General features: G+C 49.9%; 1 protein-coding gene across 1 annotated transcript in view; it reads right to left on the reverse strand.

Moving 5' to 3' along the window:
* Nucleotides 1-630: 630 nt before the first annotated feature.
* The window catches only part of CNGB1 (cyclic nucleotide gated channel subunit beta 1), an 80,935-nt gene continuing 60,896 nt past the window's right edge, over nt 631-20,669 (reverse strand). Inside the window, exons 26-33 of the mRNA XM_055552358.1 lie at nt 18,521-18,662; nt 17,578-17,737; nt 15,113-15,210; nt 14,935-15,018; nt 11,901-12,019; nt 11,191-11,337; nt 3,773-3,989; nt 631-1,002 (exon numbers count right to left, since the gene is read on the reverse strand). Of these exons, the coding sequence (XP_055408333.1) occupies nt 631-1,002; nt 3,773-3,989; nt 11,191-11,337; nt 11,901-12,019; nt 14,935-15,018; nt 15,113-15,210; nt 17,578-17,737; nt 18,521-18,662 (1,339 nt within the window). The remainder of the gene's footprint in view (nt 1,003-3,772; nt 3,990-11,190; nt 11,338-11,900; nt 12,020-14,934; nt 15,019-15,112; nt 15,211-17,577; nt 17,738-18,520; nt 18,663-20,669) is intronic.

The raw sequence follows: 20,669 nt of genomic DNA on the forward strand, positions 1-20,669 counted from the left end.
ATTTCCATTATATCTATTCTAAGGAAACAGCATCACTGGGCACAATGGGATAATGTCTGCGGAAGTACTAACTGTCCTCAGGAGCACTGCGTTCCTAATGTGACTGCCCAGTAGAGAGACAGCACCAGACCACGGGTGGGATGCGTGTGCTATCTCCACTTCATCAAAGGAACAGCATAGCTGTTTCCCACTTCTGCCAGAAATGTTTTCTCTTCTTGAAATGAGGGCAAGACAAATTTCTGAGGGGAAAATCCAAACATTCAACAGCTCTTTGTTTCTCCAACAGGCTTCCCATGTATTGAAGCCCTACAGAAAAGTATTTTGTTCTTAAATATAACTAAGGTGCAGAGGAGGCAGGGTTCTCTAGTGACGGGGGGAACTCACCCAGCACAGACACTATAGTTTGTTACTTTGAAGACCAGCCCCGGGAGATGGAGAAACTGATGTCAGATCAGGACCACCAGCCGAGCACTTGAGGCCACTACCGCGGACCAGCATCTTGGCCTTTGGGGAGCGGAGGGGGCGGGGTGCAGGGGGAAGGAGGGGGCGGGGGCTCGAGGTGGGGTGCCGGGTGGTGGGCAGCGTGCACCTGCGGGGGCTGGGGGAGCGGGTAGTGCACTAACTGCCGCCTTACTCCTCCTCTTTCTCCTTCCTCGCCTCCTCCCCTTCCTCCTTTTCCTCTGTCTCCTCCTCCTTTTTCTCCTTCTCCTCCTGCTTCTCAGGGACCTCCACCGACAGGATCTGTTCGCTGAGATCCGGGCCCAGGGTCACGTGGATCTGCACCGAGTGCTCCTCTGGCCGCGCCGCGGCCTCCTCATCTCCCTCCGGCCTCTCCTGGGAGGCAGGTGGTGGAGTGCTTAGGGCCGGGGCCTCTGGGGCGGGAGCCTCTGGGGCCGGGGGCTCTGGGGCGGGGGCCTCTGGGGCCATAGGCTCTGGAGCCGGGGGCTGTTCTGGGGCGGCCGATCCCTCCTGTCCCACGGCGGCGTCTTCCGAGCTCTTGGCCTGGAATCCAGAAAGAGTGACTAGTGAGGCAGAGGGGTCTTGGAGGGGTCTCGGACACTTTCCTCATCCTCGGACCCCTGAGAAGACCATGGCACTCCGCAGGTGAAATCTAACAGCTGTAATGTTGGACGGAGCTGCATCAGGTATTTGGTAGAAACACGTATCGTGGGGAAGTTTAAGGATTCAAAGTCTGGGCAGGGTTTGGTGAAGGTCTTTGGGATATTTTAGGTGTCTGGAGCTATAGGGCTGGAAGCTGGAGTGAGGATGCGGAATGAAGGGCAGAGCCCGGCACTGAACTGTTGAGGGAGGAGATAGAGGCTATGACCAGGAGGGACCACCACCAAGGCCTCTGCAAAGCTTAGACGGCCTGCCCTGCCCAGTTAGCCTGGATGTGTGTTCGCTGGAGTATGAGAAAAACTCTCAGCAAATAAGGTAAAGACTGAGAATTCCCTGGTGATCCAGTGGTCAGGACTCTGCACTTCCCCTGCCAGGGCTGAGTTCAATTTCTGGTCAAGGAACTAAGATCCCACAAACCAGAGGGTGCAGTCAAAAAAAAAAAAAAAAAAAAGAGAGAGAGAGAGAAAGAGAGATAAATAAATATAAGGTAAAGGCTGCTGAGAGCAGGAGCAGTTGTGGTCTGCACATTTCTCGAAAGGTCTCTAAGGTTGAGACCCCCAGGGAAGAATGGGCTGGGTGCCACTGGCATTAGGCTGAACTGAGCCCCTGTGTTTGTGGACTTGGTGGGTATCTCCAGTCTCCAGCCTGCGGGGTTCTAAGGGACCCAGGTTCCTATGGGTGTAATTAGGGAAGTGGGTGAAAATCTAAGCCTTTGTGGATACCATGGCCCCTCCTGCTGTCTGACCCCATCTTTGAGTGGGAGGAAGCTGGGGAGGGAACAGCCCCCAGAGGAGAAGGCCCGATGGTTCTTAGGGAGTTTCACATGAGAGCAGTCAGGGTGCTTATGGGGACTAGAGACCCCCTGAAGAGTACTCAAGTGAGAGGGTGCTGCAGGAAGGGAATTGGGTAAAGGTGAGGTTATCCAAGAAGCTCGTTGATACCAAGGCAGTTCTGGGACCTGCAGCTCCCTGTCTTGGTGTTTCTGCATGTTTTGGTGTGCCTGGTTCACCTCACCACCCCCAAACTCTGACAACACACTTCCAGGGCAGGATGTGTGATCCCTTGTGAGATCCTGCTGTGAATGGAGCCAGAAGGATCATGGGAAGGTTGACCAAATGTTTCACCTTGTTTAACATGCTTTTATACAAGTATCCAAGGAAGTATCCTGCTCCATCTCTGCCACCCCGTGTGACAGCCAGGAGAAATCTGGGTCCCAGAATGTCCTGGAGGAGCTTCCCCAGGACACAGGGTGACAGAGCCAGGGTTTGGACCTGTGTCTTTAGGCTGCTGTTTTAGAGTTCCTTGCATTCCACCCTTTTGCCCTGGTTGTTCTAAAACTGTCTTTCATGAGCACACGCATGCAAATTTAATGCACATCTTCAAGCTGCCTGGGTGAAGAGCTAACACTTAGAAGCAACAAATTGCTAACCCGTTTAAGATAAAACCTTTCACTGTGCTGAGAACACTGTTGGAGCTCACGTTCACTCACTCCACACACGAGCCAGCACATAAGAGCCCAGCTTTAAAAACCAGCTCGGCCCTGCCCTTAACAGTTTGTGAGCCAGTCACATCTCTTCTCAGTCTGGGGCCATTGGTGGATGTATCTGGAGAATGTCTTGGAACCCTGGGTGACTTGGGTGTCATTCCCTGACTCCTGCTGTCAAATGACCTCTGAACAGGTCTCCTGGACTCTGACACCAGCCTGGATTGAGACTGAGTTCACCAGGCTCCTTTGAATTCTGTCATGTAGACTGCCATCTGCCCCCCCATCCCCGTCACTGAGCTTCTGCCTAGCCCCATCCCCCACCCCTTCCCAGCAGCCTTCCTGAAGGACAGTTATGAACAACCATAATTAGCGCAATCATTCTAATTGGCATTCTTGGCATTAGTCACAGAAAAAAGTCCCAGAACTAATTTAAAAATTCCCTTTAGACTTAGGGGGTGGGGACTGTTGGCACCATGCCTGTTTCAAATCTTTTAAATTGTCACAGACACAACATTAGATATGAGACCATCACTGTCTGGGGAGGGACATTCCCTGCCCACAGCCACTGCTCCTACCTCTGCAGCAGCACCTGAACTTCCATCTGGGGGAACACTCCTCACCCCAACCCCTCCACACTCTCAGTCCAGGGGTGGGCACATGAGCCGGTCCTCCCCAGAGAGCACCACATTGGTGCTCCACACATCAGGAATTGACATGATTCCACTCAATTCTGTCCAATGACTATGAACCCTGGGACTCCTTGTTGGGACTGCTGGGAAAGAGGTACTTTCTGTGGCAGTTGCTCAGCCAGGAGGATGTAACCTTAGGGGGTGTCATCTCAAGCCCCTGGGGCCCTGCCTGGGAATGGAGCCACCCGCCAGGGAAGCAGAGGTGACAGAATGGCAGATCTCATCCTGTTGGCATCATGTGAACGTGTAGATGCAGGCTTGCCTGAACCTTTCAATGACCCAATCCAGTAAACTCCCTGTTTTCTCAAGCTGATCCGAGCTTGCACTGCCGGTTGCATTTCTGTCGCTTGCAACCAAACGAATCCAGACGGATACAAAGAAGGAAAAATAGTCCTACAATGGAACGCCTGGGTCCTGAGGCCTTTTCCCTGGCACGTGGTTAAAATGGCCCAGGAGGCTGGGTCTCCAACTGCATTACCTGTTCCAGCAACTGCTGCTGTCTGGCGGCCGCCTCCAGCGCAGCCAGCTCCTTGAGTCGAGCCCTGAGGAGGGCAAGCTTGCCGCCTTTGCCTCCCTTGGCACCCATCTTTCCTGCTGCGGCCAGGGCGGCATTGAAGAGCTTGGGGGTGCCTGCCCGCGGAGGGAGAATAAGCACGCTCTTCTCCTTGGGCTTGTTGTTATTTCTCAGCATTCGCCTGAAAGAAAGCAGCATCCGCTAACATCACCGTCAAGCTCTGGGAGAGAACGAAGCCTCACTCATTCGGACAGAGCCCTTTAGTTGAGTTGTGTGATGCAGGCTGGGTTGGCTGACAGTTTTGAAGTCCTTTCCTGAGCCCAGCGCAGTGTTGCTTGGGACATCACATCTCACTGAACAATCAGAACAATCATAATGATGTACTTTATAGTTGAGGCTGCCTGTACTTTATAGATGAGGCTCAGAGGGGTTGAGTGACTTTTCTGAGGTTACACAGGAAATGATGCAGGATACTTTAATATAAGGAATCGGAAATAGGATGCCCAGAGGAAAAAGAGCCCGAGCTTCTTGCTTCTCCTTCTTTGGCTTTATTGTCATTTTACGATCATCACCATCATCAACACCGAGTGTCTATATGTGTCAGGCTGTGTGCTCAGACCTTAACAGGCAGGGATTCTCTGGTGATCCCTGTGATCCCCCTTCCTGGCGTTCACACCTCTGTGTGACCCCCTTCCTTTGAGTGTGGTGGGACATGTGACTTGGTTTCAACCAATGGAATACAACCAGAGAGATCAAATGTTGGTTTTGTGAACATAGGTCACATAGGATTGTGGCCTCTGTCCTGCAAGAAGACTCTTTCCCCTGCTGGCTTTGATGACGTAAGCAGTCATGTTGGGGGAGGCCTAAACCTGAGGGCAGCCACTGGCCAATAACTCACTAGAAGCTGCCCCCAGTCCCACAGCCACGAGGAACTGAATTCAATCAACAACTGTGGGACCCTGGAAGAAGATTCTTCCCTAGTTGAGACTTGAGATAAGACCCAGCTCTGGCCCACATCTTGATGACTGCCTTGTACTGGATGCACCTAAACTGTCCCCAGACTTCTGACCCCTAGAAACTCTGAGATAATAAATATGCATGGTTTTAAGCCACTCCATTTGTGGTAACATTGTTATGCCACAATAGATAACTGACCTGCTCTCTGTTCTTTATCAGAATAATCCTCACACTAATCCTCACAGGAAGGTCCTATTAGTCTCCCTCATTTCAAATGAAGATATGGAAGCCCAGAGAGAGTGAGTAATTTTCCCAAGGCCACACAGCTGGGAAGTAGCAGAGTTGGAACTCAAACCCATGCCTTTGACCCCAGCACCCCATGTCTTAATGATTACAAAGGAATATCACATTTATTGTCTTCTTGGATGCTGACAATACTCTGTGACAATATTCCATAGGGTAGGTGTAAGTTTGGGGATCCCACAGAGGCCTCACTCCTGGCTGTGCCTGCAGTGTGCTGGCCAGAGGGATTATTGTATCTAAAAGAACTGGGGAAACTGAGGTTCAGTATGAAATGAGTGACACGCCCAAGGTTGCAAGAGGTGGCAGAGACAGAATTACAACCCAGATCTCAATGCAATATACCACTCTGCTTCTCTAAATAAGGAAAGAATGTTCCATCAAAGAGAGCCCTGGCCGTTTCTAAGGAATTGTTCATGCTGCTGATATGTGGTGAGTGGTTTGGCTCAAGAACAAATGAGTTTCGCCTGCAATCCAGTGGGCCTAGGCGACTAATTGGCAAATTCATTCATCAGGGTTCCAGCAAAACTTGTTTGTTTAAAAATGAGGCCATTACTAGCTGCTTATCTAATCAGACGCAATGGATTTAAATAGTGCATATTGATATTAATTGCCCGAGACTTGCATTGTCTAGCTGGGGCTCCCCCGGGAGGCCGCGAACACAATAATCTTGAGGGGCCTCTTCCAGGCCTGGCACTGCCACCTGTGTTATCTGAGTCCATAATTCACAGCACGGTGGTCCATGGGAAGGCTCAGCGTGGTACTCAAATGACATGGAGGCAGCAGCTATGGGACCTTTGCTGATTGCTAATGGCTGTCTCTGTTTTGAAACATTGAGCTAACTTCTGGGACATTTCCAGATTAAGGAAATTTATCCTCATTTTCAGCTGACACGTGTTTCTCTATAATTACTGTATAATTCACCCCTGGAGAGAGCAGCATGCGTGAGACCCTGTTGCCTCGTTTCTTGGAGTGGCCGAGTCAGAGAGCGGAGCATCTCACATCTTTGGGGCCTTGGGTCCCACATCTGTAAAGTGGGCAGCTTGGACAGAATCCCACGCGGGGCTCTCACCAACTCAGACATCCCCAGGCCCTGTGGTTGTCAGCCCATCTCTCCTTAGGTGGGCAGAGCTCATCTGTGACCCCCTGCTTCTCTCCTGAAGCTTGCCTGTCCAGAGAAGCAGCCTCTGAAGAGCCGTGTCACCAACCCCTCTGTGTGGCATGACCCACCAGCCCCTCCTCCTTCCTCTGGTTGCCTCTGGCCAGCACACTGCAGGCACAGCCAGGAGCGAGGCCTCTGTGGGACCCCCAAACCCACACCTAAGCCCGGTGGAGGGATGGGATGACAGTTCAAAGTATGGCTTTTCTGAGCCATGCTCCTCTTGCAGGGGGCAGGAAGGGAAGGGGAGGGGAAACCTGGTGCCCGTTCTCAGACTTAAAGTCAGTTCTCATTATCCGCGGTAGTTAAGCTCTGTCAAGTGTCTGCAGACACAGAATTAGTGACTACTGAGCAATGGCTTTTGGGGAAAATACAGGATTTGGTTACTGTGAGCCTCTCAACACAACATTTTCATCAACTGATCATTTTGTAACCTTGTCTTGTGTGTATGTGTGGTGTCTATTTTAAAGACATCTTATTTAATATTGTTGATTCATTTACAATGAACGTGTGGCTCTGTGACTTAGGCCTGTACGTGGAAACACGAGGCCTCACTTCAGCACTACACCTGGGGCCATTTTAATAGCGAAATCACCAACAAAATTCACAAAAGTGTGAAAAATATGGTACAAAGTGGACCATAGAAAGACACTTGTTTACAATCTGAGCTGAAATAAGAAAGCCGAGTGTCACCTTCTTCAATTTAGCAGGAAAGTGCACTTCCAGTGACTCAAATTTTTGCCACTGGGCACACGTCTGCGAATAGGGCACACGTCCCTATAAGCCTTGGAGTATTGATTTGGGGGTTATGAATAAATTTTAGTGAGTAGGTGAATTGCACATACAGAATCCATGAATAATGAGGGTGGACTCTCCCTCAGGAGGGTAGGGTGAAGCAGGCAGACTTGGCAAAAAATTTGAATACGCTACTTATATGTTATTTGACTTCATTTTTATTTCCTGTTTCTTTGGCGGAAGCTCAGGTAGACCAGCCATTGGAAGGGCCCGGTGGCTGCTCTGTGAGCGGCCAGGTAAGATGAGTTACGGGGCAGCTTCCTTCCCCAGGAGACCCCAGTGCCTTGTCTGTATTATGCTCTAAGGTTGACACTGCTTCCACTCATCTGGGAGCTGCCAAAGGCATTTCATTAAAAACTTAAGTCACAGCAAGTTACTCTGCAGTATAAAACCCTGCATAGCTCCCGTCTCCCTCAGAATAAAAACTAAAGCTATAGATGAGACTTCCCCTACAAGGCCCTACCCAATCTCACCCCTTCCACTCCTCCCACCCCATAACAACCTATGCTCATTTTGTTGCTGGCCTCTGTGTAACACCAAGTCTGTGCCTCCTCTGAACCTTTGCACATGCTGTTCCCTCCCCTTGGCATGCTTTTCCTTGTAGGCAGCTCACTCCTTCACTCTGGGCAGGTGTCCGCCAAAGTCCCATGTCCTCAGAATGACTCTTCCTGACCAACTTATCTCACATAGCTCCCTCCATCACCTCTGTCTCCTCAGGTGGCTTTATATTTCCTCATGGCCTTTATCTCCAGGTGACATATCACATAGTCACTCATTTCTCCACTGTTGGTCTCCCTGGCTAGAACGTAAGCTTTGTTTGGTCTCTGCTGTGTCCCCAGAGCCTCAACGTGTCAGCTCAACAAATTATTGTGCTGTATGAATGGATACTGGTGAGTTTTTCCCCTCGATCATGATCACTCTCGGTGTCGTTTATTCATGGTGACTGAAGTGGAAAATATGAATATATGATAAAAGCTATGGGAGGAAATACCAGATAGGTGGATTAAGAAGATATTATCCCATGGAAAATTATAGAGAAAATTTAATGGATAAAGAGGAACAATCATTATTATTAACATATATTGAGCTCTCTTGTGTGCTGGGCCCCCTGCTGGAGACATTCATGGACACTGTTTTTATTTCATTGGCTCCACAACAAAGTGAACATCCTTGTTTTCCAGTGGAGAAACTGAGACCAGAAGGGAAAGCACCTTTTCCGAGGTCACGCAGCCAGCACTGCACACAGACAGCATTTGAATCCTACCACTCTCCCAAGTCTGTTTTCTACCACATCAAGCTGCATCCATTGCTCGATTTAAAACCTGATCTTCTGGGTTTGAAAGCAAAACAACTGCTTTTCTTACCTATTCCAGGGGATTCCCTAGCAGTCCAGTGGTTAGGATTTCAGGCTTTCACTGCCGGGGGCAGGGTTCAGTCCCTGGCTAAGAAACTAAGATCCCACAAGTTGCACAGCACAGCCAAAAAAAAAAACTACCAATCCCCCAACAATACAAAATACACATGCATGAGCTTACTCATTGCACTACTATCTATAATTGAAAACTATTGGAACTAGCCTACATGCCCATTCATAGGAATGTTTTGCAGTCATTAAAAGGAACGAGGAAGTTGTCTGTAGACTCACAGAGAATGTTTTCCGGGATTTATTGTCACATGAAAAAAGTCAAGCCAGGTGCAAACGAGAATCTACAGTATGCTACCCTTTGTGTAAGACAGAAAGGAAAATAACAAAACGGTCATGAATCTTCCTATTTTTGCAAAGAGAAACACAGGAAGAAAAAAGCAGAAACTAATGAGATTAGGCTCCTATAGAGGGTGGGTGGCAACAAGTTGGGGTATTTGGGACTCTGAGTGTACTGTTTTGTAGACTTCTGCCATGTTAATGTTCTACATATTCCAAACACTTAAAATCAACCAAGATCAAAGTGAGGAAACACTAAAATGAAATGAAAAATGAAACATATGAACCTAGCTGTACTTCAAATGAACAGAACAATCACAGTAAAGGAAAGAAAACAGAGAATCAATCCAAACAACTCTGAATACAACATGTATATCATAGGTACTCAGGCCAAAGACAGAAAGAACTACTCTCTACTTAAGGCTTTCTTCTTTCCAATAGTGTCGGATAGGAATTCTGGTACTACATTATACTGTAGGACAGAACAAATGAATTAATGTAATGAGGATAATGAGAGTCAAATTTCTCAGTGTTGAAAAAGAAATTTACAAATCTGGAAAAGGAGATTAGAATGGACTCTGTGATACTGGATCGAAATTGTTACATGGAAATAGACATATAGATAGACACAGACAAAAAATAAATGTTGATGTTTATGTATATGATGTACATATATGTATATATTTGCATTTATACACACAAATGTACATGTGGGTACCTTTTCCAGCTGTACATGTGGGCATATTTCCCAGCTCTATCCACTGTGAAGGCCTAGTAGCAACCCAGTAGCAATGAGTGAGTGAGTGAGTGAAAGTCACTCAGTCATGTTATACTCTTTGTGACCCCATGGACTATACAGTCCATGGAATTCTCCGGGCCAGAATGCTGGAGTGGGTAGCTGTTCCCTTCTCCAGGGGATCTTTCCAACTCAGGGATCAAACCCAGGTCTCCAGCATTGCAGGCAGATTCTTTACCATCTGAGCCACCAGGGAAGCCCAAGAATACTGAAGTGGGTAGCCTATCCCTTCTCCAGGGGATCTTCCCAACCCAGGAATTGAACCAGGGTCTCCTCCATTGCAGGCAGACTCTTTACCAGCTGAGCTACTGGGGAGTATTCAGACCTTAGTTTCTGAAAACCATTCCCTTCTAAAAGGAATCAAGCCTCCTTGGAGAAATGACCCTTTCCAGGGACGCATCAGGGAAAGTATAAGATGAATCTAGGGCAACTTATTATGTCTGTAAGCAAAAAAAGTGCTAAAATATAACAGGGCCGTAACAAAAGTTCACTACACCCAGCTGGAAGAGGTGGCCAGTGGCCAGTCTGGAACAACTGGAGCATCAAAACCATGATTGTAACAGGGTATTCATGGAACAAAGCAAAGCTGTATCTTTATAAATAGATAGATAAATAAATAAATGGGAAAGAAAAGAAAGTTCTTCCATATAGTAGGACACTAGTTAATAAATGTAGAAGGCATGATGAAGATAGAAAATCACCATTTGCAACCATCATGGCACTCATTGCAAGGAACCTTCATTGGAGGCTGAAAGTAGTGAGTGAAAGCAAGATGAGGAATAGGAAATCGAAATCATCTTGACTTCTCACTCATTACTTATTAATTTCAAAGAGAAAAATAGCAACTTTAATGTGTGGAAAATTTAACCAGTGATCAGAGTAAAAATCATCAGTACAGTGAGAAAGCAGCGCCACGTGCCTCTCGATATGCTGTACTGAGAAGGACACAACATCACTTCTCAGTAATTTCTGCCTCAAACGCAGAGCCTGAAGATAATGATGAGAAAACACTATTATCACGTAAACTTAAATGGAGGGGACTTCCCTGGTGGCTCTGTGGTAAAGAGTCTGCCTGCCAATGCAGGGGATGTGGGTTCAATCCTGGCCCACATGCCATTGAGCAACTAAGCCTGTGTGCCACAACTACTGAGCCAGCACTCCAGCCCACGCTCTACAACAAGAGAAGCCACTGCCGTGAGAAGCCTGAGCGCTGCAAGTAGAGAGAAGCCCCTGCTGGCCACAACCAGAGAAAGCACGCGTGCAGCAGTGAAGACCCAGCACAGCCATAAATAAATAAATAAATCTTTTCCCAAAAAACTTAATGGAGGGGTATTCTGCAAAATAACTGGCCTGTCCTCTTCAGAGAAGTTAAGATCAATGAAGATCTTAAAGATCAATAAAGATCTGGGACTCTGGTCCCAGATCAAAGGAGACTAACATGGCAATGTCGTGCAAAGGGGATCCAGGAATAGAAGAAAAGAAAAGCTATAAAAGACCCTCTTGGAACAATTAGCAAAATTAGACTATGGATTAGAGGTGAGATAACAGTATTGTTTCAATCTCCAATTTCCTAATTTTGAGAAAGGTACTATGATTATGTAAAAGAAAGTCTGAGTCCTTAAGAAAAGTGCATATTAAAGTCTATATGGATTTTAATTTTAAAAAAAATGTACCTGGCCTTCTTGCGGAGCAACTTCTGAGACTCGGGATAATGCACCAGAATTTCATTCAGGTCCTTCTTATCCAGAATGAAGAGGTTGGTAAACCCATGGGCCACCACGTTAGCTGTGCGCCGGTTCCCGCCCCCTACAGCCAGCAAGCTGGGGCAGAGATGAGAGGGAGGTGAGGCCCTTCAAGGCTGTGGTTTTGATCACACCAGCATCTTCATTTTCACCCCTGCCTGGAGCACCATGATGGCCTCAGGTGGGCGAGAGCTGAGCCTGAGACAGGCTGGGACCTGGGGCCCTTTACTTCAGGGCTGGAATGCTTGCACCTGGACAAACGTCTCCTCCTTGATAGCCTAGCCACCCCTCTGGCCCAACCCCTGAACACACCCCTACCTTGAGCCCATATAAGAAACCAGCTCACCCCCCCACCCCACCTTAGGGAGCAAGTAAGCAAGGGAAACTTTTGCTTGTTCTTTCTCCCTTCTGTGCGGCCAGGGCCCCAATAAAGCCTTGCCTGATTTCTTCTCTGGCCTCCCCAATTTCTACACCCTGGTCGGTATCAGGCCCGCCTCTCTCACATGCCAGCAAGTGCCGGTGCTGCCTGCACCGTGGCTTCCTCGGACCCACCAAAGGGCCCTTGAGGACGTGGTCCCCCCGATTGGTCACACCCCCTTCCCCAGCCTTTGCCCAGGGCCCTCATCTCACCCCACTCTGACCTTATTTCTCCGAACACAGATCCAGCCTTCAGCGTCACCAGCACGGATTTCCCATCCGGGCCACCCAAGACCTGCACCTGCCCCGCCTGGATGATGTACATTTCCCGGCCTATCTCCCCCTGAAACAGAGAAGGGGCGATCCCCCTGTCATCACCAAAGGCGACCACAGAAGCAGCAGGGCTGGGTGTGGACGCTGGTGGCACAGCTCGGTGGGCCAGCCCTTCCGCTGACTTGGCATGTGGTTCCCCTCGGGGGCCTCAGTCTCTCCATCTGTGGATTGGGCAGAGGGACCATCCCCACCCTGCCAGCCTGCCTAATTGGCAGGATTATGGTAGGGACTTAGTGGTATGACAGAAAGTGCTAGATAAGGAGGCCTAGGTGTAGGAGTATATTTGGCAGATTCCCAAATGTGCATACCATGGAGGGCCCCGAGGCACGGAAAAGCACACACTGTTCACACAATCGGCTGATACCTGTGACTCCCCCACATCCTACCAGGTGCTTGGGAGGCATTTACTAACCGACATGGGAATGATAGCATGAACGAGAACGGCCAGCATTTACCTATCACTTTTCTGGGCCAGGTGCTGCTCTAAGTGCTTTGTGTGGCTGAGACCACTTAGTCCTCAACAGCCCTCGAGGTAGGAACTCTGCCCAAGGTCCCAAAGTTCAGCAAGGCAGAGCCGGGATTTGAACCCAGGCAGTCTGGTTCCAGAGCTCATGGCTGTTACTTGTTGAACTGAGTGCCCCCGCAAATTCATATGTCGCAGTCCTAGCACCCAGCTCCTCAGAATGTGGTCTTATTTGGAAATAGGGTCATCAGAGATGTAAAGAATTAAGTGAAGATGAGGTCGTGCTGGAGTTGGGGGAGCCCCTAACCCAACAGGACTGGTGTCCTCATAAAGGGGCCTTTGGGTACAAAGTCAGGCACACAGGGAAGGTGGTGTGAAGAGACAGGGAGGAGACAGTCAGGAGATCCTTCGCTCACTGTTCTCAGAAGGCACCGACCCCACTGACACTTGGCTTGGACTTCTGGCCTCCAGAACTGTGAGTCAATGGGTTTCTGTCGTTAAGCCATTTTGTTTGTGGTACTTTGTTATGGCAGCCCTAGCAGACTGATACAATTTAGTCTTAGTCCCAAATTAAACCAAAGGAATGAATGAATGACTTGCTTCAGACTACAATCAGAAATAGCCAGTCTGCCAAGCACCTTCTAATCCCCATGCCCTCAGGGTCCATCACCCTGGCCAGCTACCTATTGGTCATACCTGGCGTGTTTAAGGAGAGACAGAGACCAAGGACAGGTAAGTGGCTTTTGCTTTCGGTTCATTTGACAAATGTTTCCTGGGCATCTCACACGTGCATGGCCTTCTTAACAAAAAAGAATAAAGTCTCCTTCCCCTGTTTCGGAGTCCAATTTGAAAAGGCGCTGGAATGTGAAGTGTCTAAAGCACTCACCCTCATCTCACTAAGCAGCCCTGGGGTGGCCCAGGGGGTGTGTCTCAGTGAGATTGTCACAAAGCCTGTCAGCAGAGGGCGCCATTCACACATGTTCACCAAGCGTTCGGCTTCCTCCACAAACTCCCCAACAATCTGATTCACTCTCATCCAAAGTCAAGTCTACATTACCCACGAGGATACTAGCTACAGAATGGCACCAACTCTGCCAGCCATGGTGCCAGACTCCATATGCTCATATATTTTAATTCTCACAACCACCCCATGAGGGAGATACTATTAATATCCCTACTTTACCTATGAAAAGAGTCAGAGAGGGCAAGCTACTTCCCCAAGGCTGCACAGCTAGGAAGTGGCTCCAGTGTCAGACAAATCACTCTATTGCTCCCAAACCTCTCTTGGCCTCGAAGGCTGCAGCTTTGAATTCTCAGCCATTACAGCATCCTTGTCCCTCTTCCTTCAGCTCTTTGCTTCCAGTTGTATGCTGTTGTGCAGCATACAACTTGGAGTCAGGGCTTCTGAAGCTGGGAGTTCTTGAGTCTTACAGGGGGTTCTTGAGCAATATTTCCACCCCCGTACACACACTAAGCCTTATTAACAGCTCTGAAATCTGGTTCCTGCTCCCCTACCCTGACCACTCAGTCACCAAGCGACCTCAGTCTCACCTTAAATCCCAAAAAATGGGAGCAGAAGGGGCCTTAGAGACTGTCTAGCCCTGGGATTCAAATCCATATGTTCCCCAAGATCAGGTAGGTGACATAAAGGAGAGAAGGGAGCCAGGAGGGCAGTCGGGAGTGGTGGGGCATGGGGCATCTCTTCAGAGCCATTCCCTTCTCCACTCCAGAGGACTCTTGCTACTTGGGAAAGTGGGGCTCAGTGCTGGTCAATTCTCTGTTTTCAGCCAGAAATCTGGATTTTTATGTGAAACCTTCCTTTTTTTTTTTTTTTTGGCTGTACTGCACAGCTGACAGGATCCTAGTTCCCTAACCAAGGATTGAACCTCGGTCACGGCAGTGGAAATACCACATGCTAACCACTGGACCACCAGGGAATTCCTGAAACCTTCCCATTTTTTACAGGTTGGAGACTAATTCAAAACTTTATTTTTAGATTAAACCGGGTGTGTGGGGAGGAAACAATCCATGAGACATTGTGGGCTGGCTCCTTGGCAAGGACCATCAGTTTGCAACCTCTGACCTATCCCTCCCCTGTCCAGCCCCGTTTTCCTGATAGGAAGACCAAGACCCTGGAAGCAGTTCCATGTACACAGTCAAGACCCTGACCCTCTTTTGGCTCCTCACTTTCCTCTTCTGTAAAGTGGGGTTCCTCATCCTGGTCCCCATGGTACCGTGAGGAAGGAGCCAGGCTGGGACATATCTGAGCTTGTGCCCGGAGCTCCTCCTGCCAAGCAAGCCAGGAGCCCTGGGGTCAGCTTACCACCCGCCTCTCCTCCCAGCAATTCCACTCTGCCCGCACCTGCAAACCTCACCACCTTCCCAGGGGCCCCCTCCAGCCCAGCTCCTATGGGCGGGGGCTGCGAATCCCAGACTGCCTTGCGGCCGCCCCAGCCACTCACCTTCTTGCACACGTAGTCATTGGGCAGGTAGACGACAGAGCGCAGCCTCTTCAGCATGTCAAAGATCATCTGCCGGTCACATCCCTGGCCCCGAGAGGAGGGGAAGGAGCCATTTAGAGGAAGGCGTGGGCTCGGGGCCTTCCAGAGTCCTGAGAGTGGGGCACTGGGCAGGCTATACCTGGAAGAGTGCCACTTTGCTGACGATGGAATAATTCACGTCGATGGCGAGGTCCAGCCGCATCTTGTCCGGAAGCTGCATCATCAGCTCTGACTCATCTGCAAATGAGACCCTGCAAGGGTCAGAGGCATGGCCAGGCCCCTCCTTCACACACACAGTGCCGAGCCCACACTGCACTGGCTGGGCCCACGGTGTGCCAATCCTCTACCACTCAGACTCACCCCAGATCGGGAAGGCATGCTCTCTGCCTCCAGGCCTTTGCCCATGCCGTTCCCTCTGCTGGGAACAACCCCCTTTGCTTTCCTGGCTAATCCCTACTCATGCTTCAGAAGCCAGCACTCATGTCACCTCCTCCAGGAAGCCTTCTCTTGACATCCTCCCACCCAGCTATTATGTTATCAGTCCCTGTCCCATAGCACACCCTTTACTGCAGTTGCTTGCTGACGATCTGTCTTCTCCACTTACATTATAAGAACGGCATTTGCAAGAACTAAAGTACCTGGAGGGTATACTATGTGCCAGTCACTGTTTTACAGAGTGCTTTACCAAGATGATTTCATTAACTTCTGCCAGCAGCCCAAGAGGTGCCCACTACTAAAGCCCCCCTCATAGACAAAGAAAGGACAGCTCAGGAGGGCAGTGACTTTCCCACAGCCACACAGCTTGGGGGATGGAATGAGGGCCCCACTCAGGCCCGATGACTTCAGAACCTATCCTGGGAAAGCAGTATGTCTGTTCACCATGGCGTCTGTGCTCACAGTGGAGAGCCTGGCACAGAGTGAAGGTTGGTAACTGGAGACAGATGCACCCCGGGAACCCAGTCCCATGCTCTGCCCACTGTACACTAGCTTAGGGCTCAAGTGCTGGGTCTGTGCAACCCTGGGCAGGTCAGAGCCCTCTCTGGTCCTTAACATGTGCCCCTGTGAAAAGGGCCAATGATATTGAAGTCACAGGCTGTCACTGGGATGGAATGAGGCAGTAGAAGTGAACATGCCTTGGAAACTACTATGATTAAGTGCATTGTCCACAGACTTGCCAACAACCCCAGCTCAGGAGACTGTGGGCCTCAAGTACGGCTTCTTTGAGACCAGACAGAACCCCATGGAGGTGAAGGGGGGCCCTTTCATTTTGCTGAGGGCCTTGGGGGACTCTAAGGCACTGTGCCAGTGGTCCACAAGCTTTTGAGAGCCTTCCAAAATGATGCCTAGGCTCTGAAAACAAAATTGTGTGCATGTGTGTATGTGTGCTCAGTTGTACCTGACTCTTTGTGACCCTGTGGACTGTAGCCCACCAGGCTCCTCTGTCCATGGGATTTTACAGGCAAGAATACTGGAAATGTAAGTGGAAAGCATACAGACAGATGCTTTAATAGTAGGGCCACCTGGGAAGCACAAAAACAAAATTACTAACTCAGGTGGTGTTAGTGGTTAAGAAATTCCCCTGCCAATGCAGAAGATACAAAAGATGCAGGTTCAATCCCTGGGTCAAGAAGATCTCCTGCAGAAGGGCATGGCGACCCACTCCAGTATCCTTGCCTGGAGAATCCCACTGACAGAGGAGCCTAGAGGGCTGTAGTCCATAGGTTCACAAACAGTCCAACACAACTGAAGCAACTTAGCACAAAGATAAAAAGGAAACGGGGGGGGGGGGGGGGAGTCAATTAACATATAATTAGCATGTAAAATTTCCTTAAGGATTCCATTCAGAATCCGTAAGAACTTCACTACATTTGGAAACAATTTATGGGTAAGATTCTCCCACTTTCCAAGAATTACTGAGCATACCTCATCGCTGACAAGAAAGCTGAACCACAGTGAATGAACATGTGTTGTTTTAGCCAATTTCAGAAGCAAAGCATGACAAACAACTATAAAATTATTGTAATAAACTATAATGGAAAATGATCTGAAAAGAAATTTTTTAAAATTTATAAAATATATGTTGTATGTATGGATGTATATGTATACATGCTTCTCTGATGTTATACAGGCTTCTCTGATGGCTCAGTGGTAAAGAATCTGCCTGCAATGCAGGAGACCTGGGTTCGAACCCTGGGTCAGGAAGATGCCCTGGAGAAGGAAATGGTAACACACTCCAGTATTCTTGCCTGAAAAATCCCACGGATGGAGGAACCTGGCAGGCTACAGTCCATGGGGTCACGAAAGAGTCAGACCCAACTTAGCAACTTCTTGTACATGGAGAGCAAGAAAAGTGAGAGAGACAGAGACAGTCTTCTTCCTTTCCTGGTTCCAATGGCACGTCCATCTTTGAATGGGCACCTCCCAAGGCCTCCCCAGGCATCTCTCACTTACATGTTGGGGCTGCAGCCCCGAGAGGCCCCCATACTCAGGGCCGCAAGGACAGAGGACAAGGGCGGGGGCCCAGGAGGGCGGGGGCCCAGGAGGGCGGGGGCCCAGGAGGGCGGGGGCCCAGGAGGGCGGGGGCCCAGGAGGGGCGTGTCTTACCCAGCATGCCTTGGGAGTGCCATGTGTATTCGTACCAGGTCTTGACCCGGTTCTGCACGGACCTGGGGATCTTGTAGAAGTTCATGTACTTCACGGTGCTGTCCATGCAGCTGCGGTAGTAGGTCTGTCCTGCGGTGGCGGCCCCCACTACGTCTCTCATCTGGGGGCCAGGGGGGTGGTGGTCAGGGCGGCCACTGGGTCAGGGTGGGGCCGGGCTTCAGGGACATGGGTTGTGGGCACATTAATGTAACACAGGCGTCCAGGTGCACGCTTGCAGGGCTGGTAGGAGATCAGGAGAGAGGGGAAACCCATGTCCACACTTAAGAGGTTTCGCTGACCCAGGATGTTCTGCCTTCAGGGCAGACGTGGAGGAGCGAGGCTCCTGGCCCTTCAGGTGGGCTTAGGTCTCTGGGGCCACACAAGAAGGGCCGGTCTCGCTGGGCTGGGCTGATTCTGGTGCCAACGTGACCCCTCAGAGGCCACTTTGACCACCCGCGCGAGGAAATGTGAGCCAGGTGCACTGGTCCTTAGGGCAGAGCCCTCAAAGGCAACACTGAGCACCCCTGGTGTCACCTCATACACTGCTACAAGGTGAGCCTCACGCCAGGGCCCAGCACATTAGAATCCACCAAGGGCTTCTCTCCAAGCGAACAGCCCAAATTCTCAGCCTCTGCAGAAAGCCACTGGCCCCAGCTCTCCAGATATCCCAGAGACTGACATTTCAAACGAGAAGAACCTTCAGTGAGGAAGTAGGACCTATGCCTCCATCACCACCCCTTCACCTCACAGGTCCCAGAGCTCCAGGCTCCTGACTCTCTGCCCAGTGCTCTTTCCTGGGCTTGGTCTGGAAGGAACGGGCACAGATGGTGATGTTCCTGGCAGCGGCGGGAGGGAGAGGGGCCCTGCAGGCAGGTGGGTCGGGACAGACTAGTGGCCCAGCTACCTGTCCGATCATCACGGAGAAAGCGAAGACGCCCGTGAAATAGTTTAGACCCTGGAAGACAATTTCAAAGAGCGTCCTGGGGTCGGGCAGGCCGCCGATGGTGATGAGGGTCTTCACAGCCCAGTAGTAACAGCGAATGTAACTGGGGAGAGAAGAGGAAGGGGACCTCAGTCATCAAAACTCAGCCTGTGGACCCTAGGCAATCTGGCTTGAATATAAAGCATTATAGCTCATGAGTGCAAAAAAAAAAAAAAAGGAAAAAAATCCTTCTCCCAACTGCAGCACCCTCTGCAGCATACAGAGCATGTTTGCAGGTGCTGTGTGGTTTGGTCATGACTCTGCCCTGACCCTGTAGAGACATACTGTCATCCCCATTTACAGATGTGGAAACTGAGGCTTCCGGAGATTGCTTGGAATACTTGGCAAGAGAATAAACCAGGGTTTTCCGGCTCCTGATGCCTGGGATCCTTCAGTTTCCCTCCATATGTTTTCAATGTCCACAGTCTCTGCTTTGCTCTCCCATCATGAGGTTCAAGAACAAGCTTAAAATTGGAAGATATCTCGAGGGTCACGTTTTCTGACCCTCGCCCTCTCCTGTCCACTAACCAGATAGTGAAACTGAGGGCCACAAAGGGAAAGGGAACACCCATGGTCACCAGCTGGCAAGTTCCAGGGCTGGGACTGGAAAACAGGTGTCACCTTCTCTCTACGCTGTCACCCACCGTCAGTAACCCCTTGACACAGGCGCATGAGCCATCAGGAAGGGAGGTGGCCAATGGGGTCCTGCTGTGTGGCACAAGGCATAGGAAATGCCCAAGCTTGTGTAATCATCACAAAGTAGCAAGAGTCCCTCCCTCACTATTTTGAGTTTTAAAGGTTTGCATGTTTATTAATAATTACAAGTTTGCATTATTCCAACAGAGCAGCCTCACTGTTCTAATTCCTAGCCATTAAGTCCTACAAAAATAAACTTAAGCTTTTACAATAACTTAATCGATACAGAAATAAAACCTTTATAGCTATTTAAACGGATTTAATTACCAAGGTGCTTATGTTCAGACCTTCAGACTGTGCCCTCCAAAGGGTCAGCAAGGTTGAGGTCAGCAGGGCCTAAACTCAGGGCATTCTCAGCAGGCTTTCCTGTACTTTCTGTCATCCTACCAGGGCACAGGAACTGCCCAGAGCCTGCCCTGTCCCCAGTGTCCTGATACATCCATGCTGCCAGGGTCCCTGCTTAGCCGGGAAATGGAGAACATCATCCAACTGGCCAATCATCTGGTCCGAGATTGATCCCAAACTGGTCCTCCCCTGGGCTCCATTCACCAGCTATTTGTGCAGTATTGTGGTTAGATCATGGGCTCCGGCACAGACTGCCTGGGCTCAAACCCAGCCCTGACACTTTCTAGCTGCATAAGTAACCCATCTCACCAAGCCTCGGGGTCCTTCTGGAGGGGGCATGGCCATAGACCAGCCTTCACAGGGAGACCATGAGGATGATGTGAGGTGAAAAGAGCGCCTGACCCATGGTGGACCCTCAGGAAGTGTCAGCTACCAGCACCTTCACTGTCACTGGTTCCGGCAGTGGAGAACAATAGACTGGCCTGTAACCTCAGGAAGTTCACTATCTAGGGGAGGCAGGCATGTCAATGTGCAATGAGTACTGGGGGAGGGGTGGAGAAGGGAATTGGGTAGTGGGGGTCTTGGCCTCTGTAAGACCTAGGGCAGGGCTCTCCCTAGGCCTTCCAGTCCCTCATTACCACCTGGTCCAAGAAAATCTCAGACACAAGGGCCAGGCCTGCCCTGTCAATCCCCCATCATACCAGTTCTGGCCACCAGGGGACATGCTAAGCAGCCTTTCAGTTCAATTCCCTTCTGTCGCTCAGTCGTGTCGGACTTTGCAACCCCATGGGCTGCAGCACACCAGGCTTCCCTGTCCATCCCCAGCTCTGGGAGCTTACTCAAACTCATGTCCATTGAGTCAGTGATGCTATCCAACCATCTCATCCTCTGTCCTCCCCTTCTCCTCCTGCCTTCAATCTTTCCCAGCATCAGGGTCTTTTCCAAGGTGTCTGTTCTTTGTATCAGGTGGCCAAAGTATTAGAGCTTCAGCTTCAGCATCAGTCTTTCCAATGAATATTCAGGACTGGTT

Source organism: Bubalus kerabau, chromosome 17 (assembly GCF_029407905.1).
Source record: "Bubalus kerabau isolate K-KA32 ecotype Philippines breed swamp buffalo chromosome 17, PCC_UOA_SB_1v2, whole genome shotgun sequence".
Classification (NCBI taxonomy): domain Eukaryota; kingdom Metazoa; phylum Chordata; class Mammalia; order Artiodactyla; family Bovidae; genus Bubalus; species Bubalus kerabau.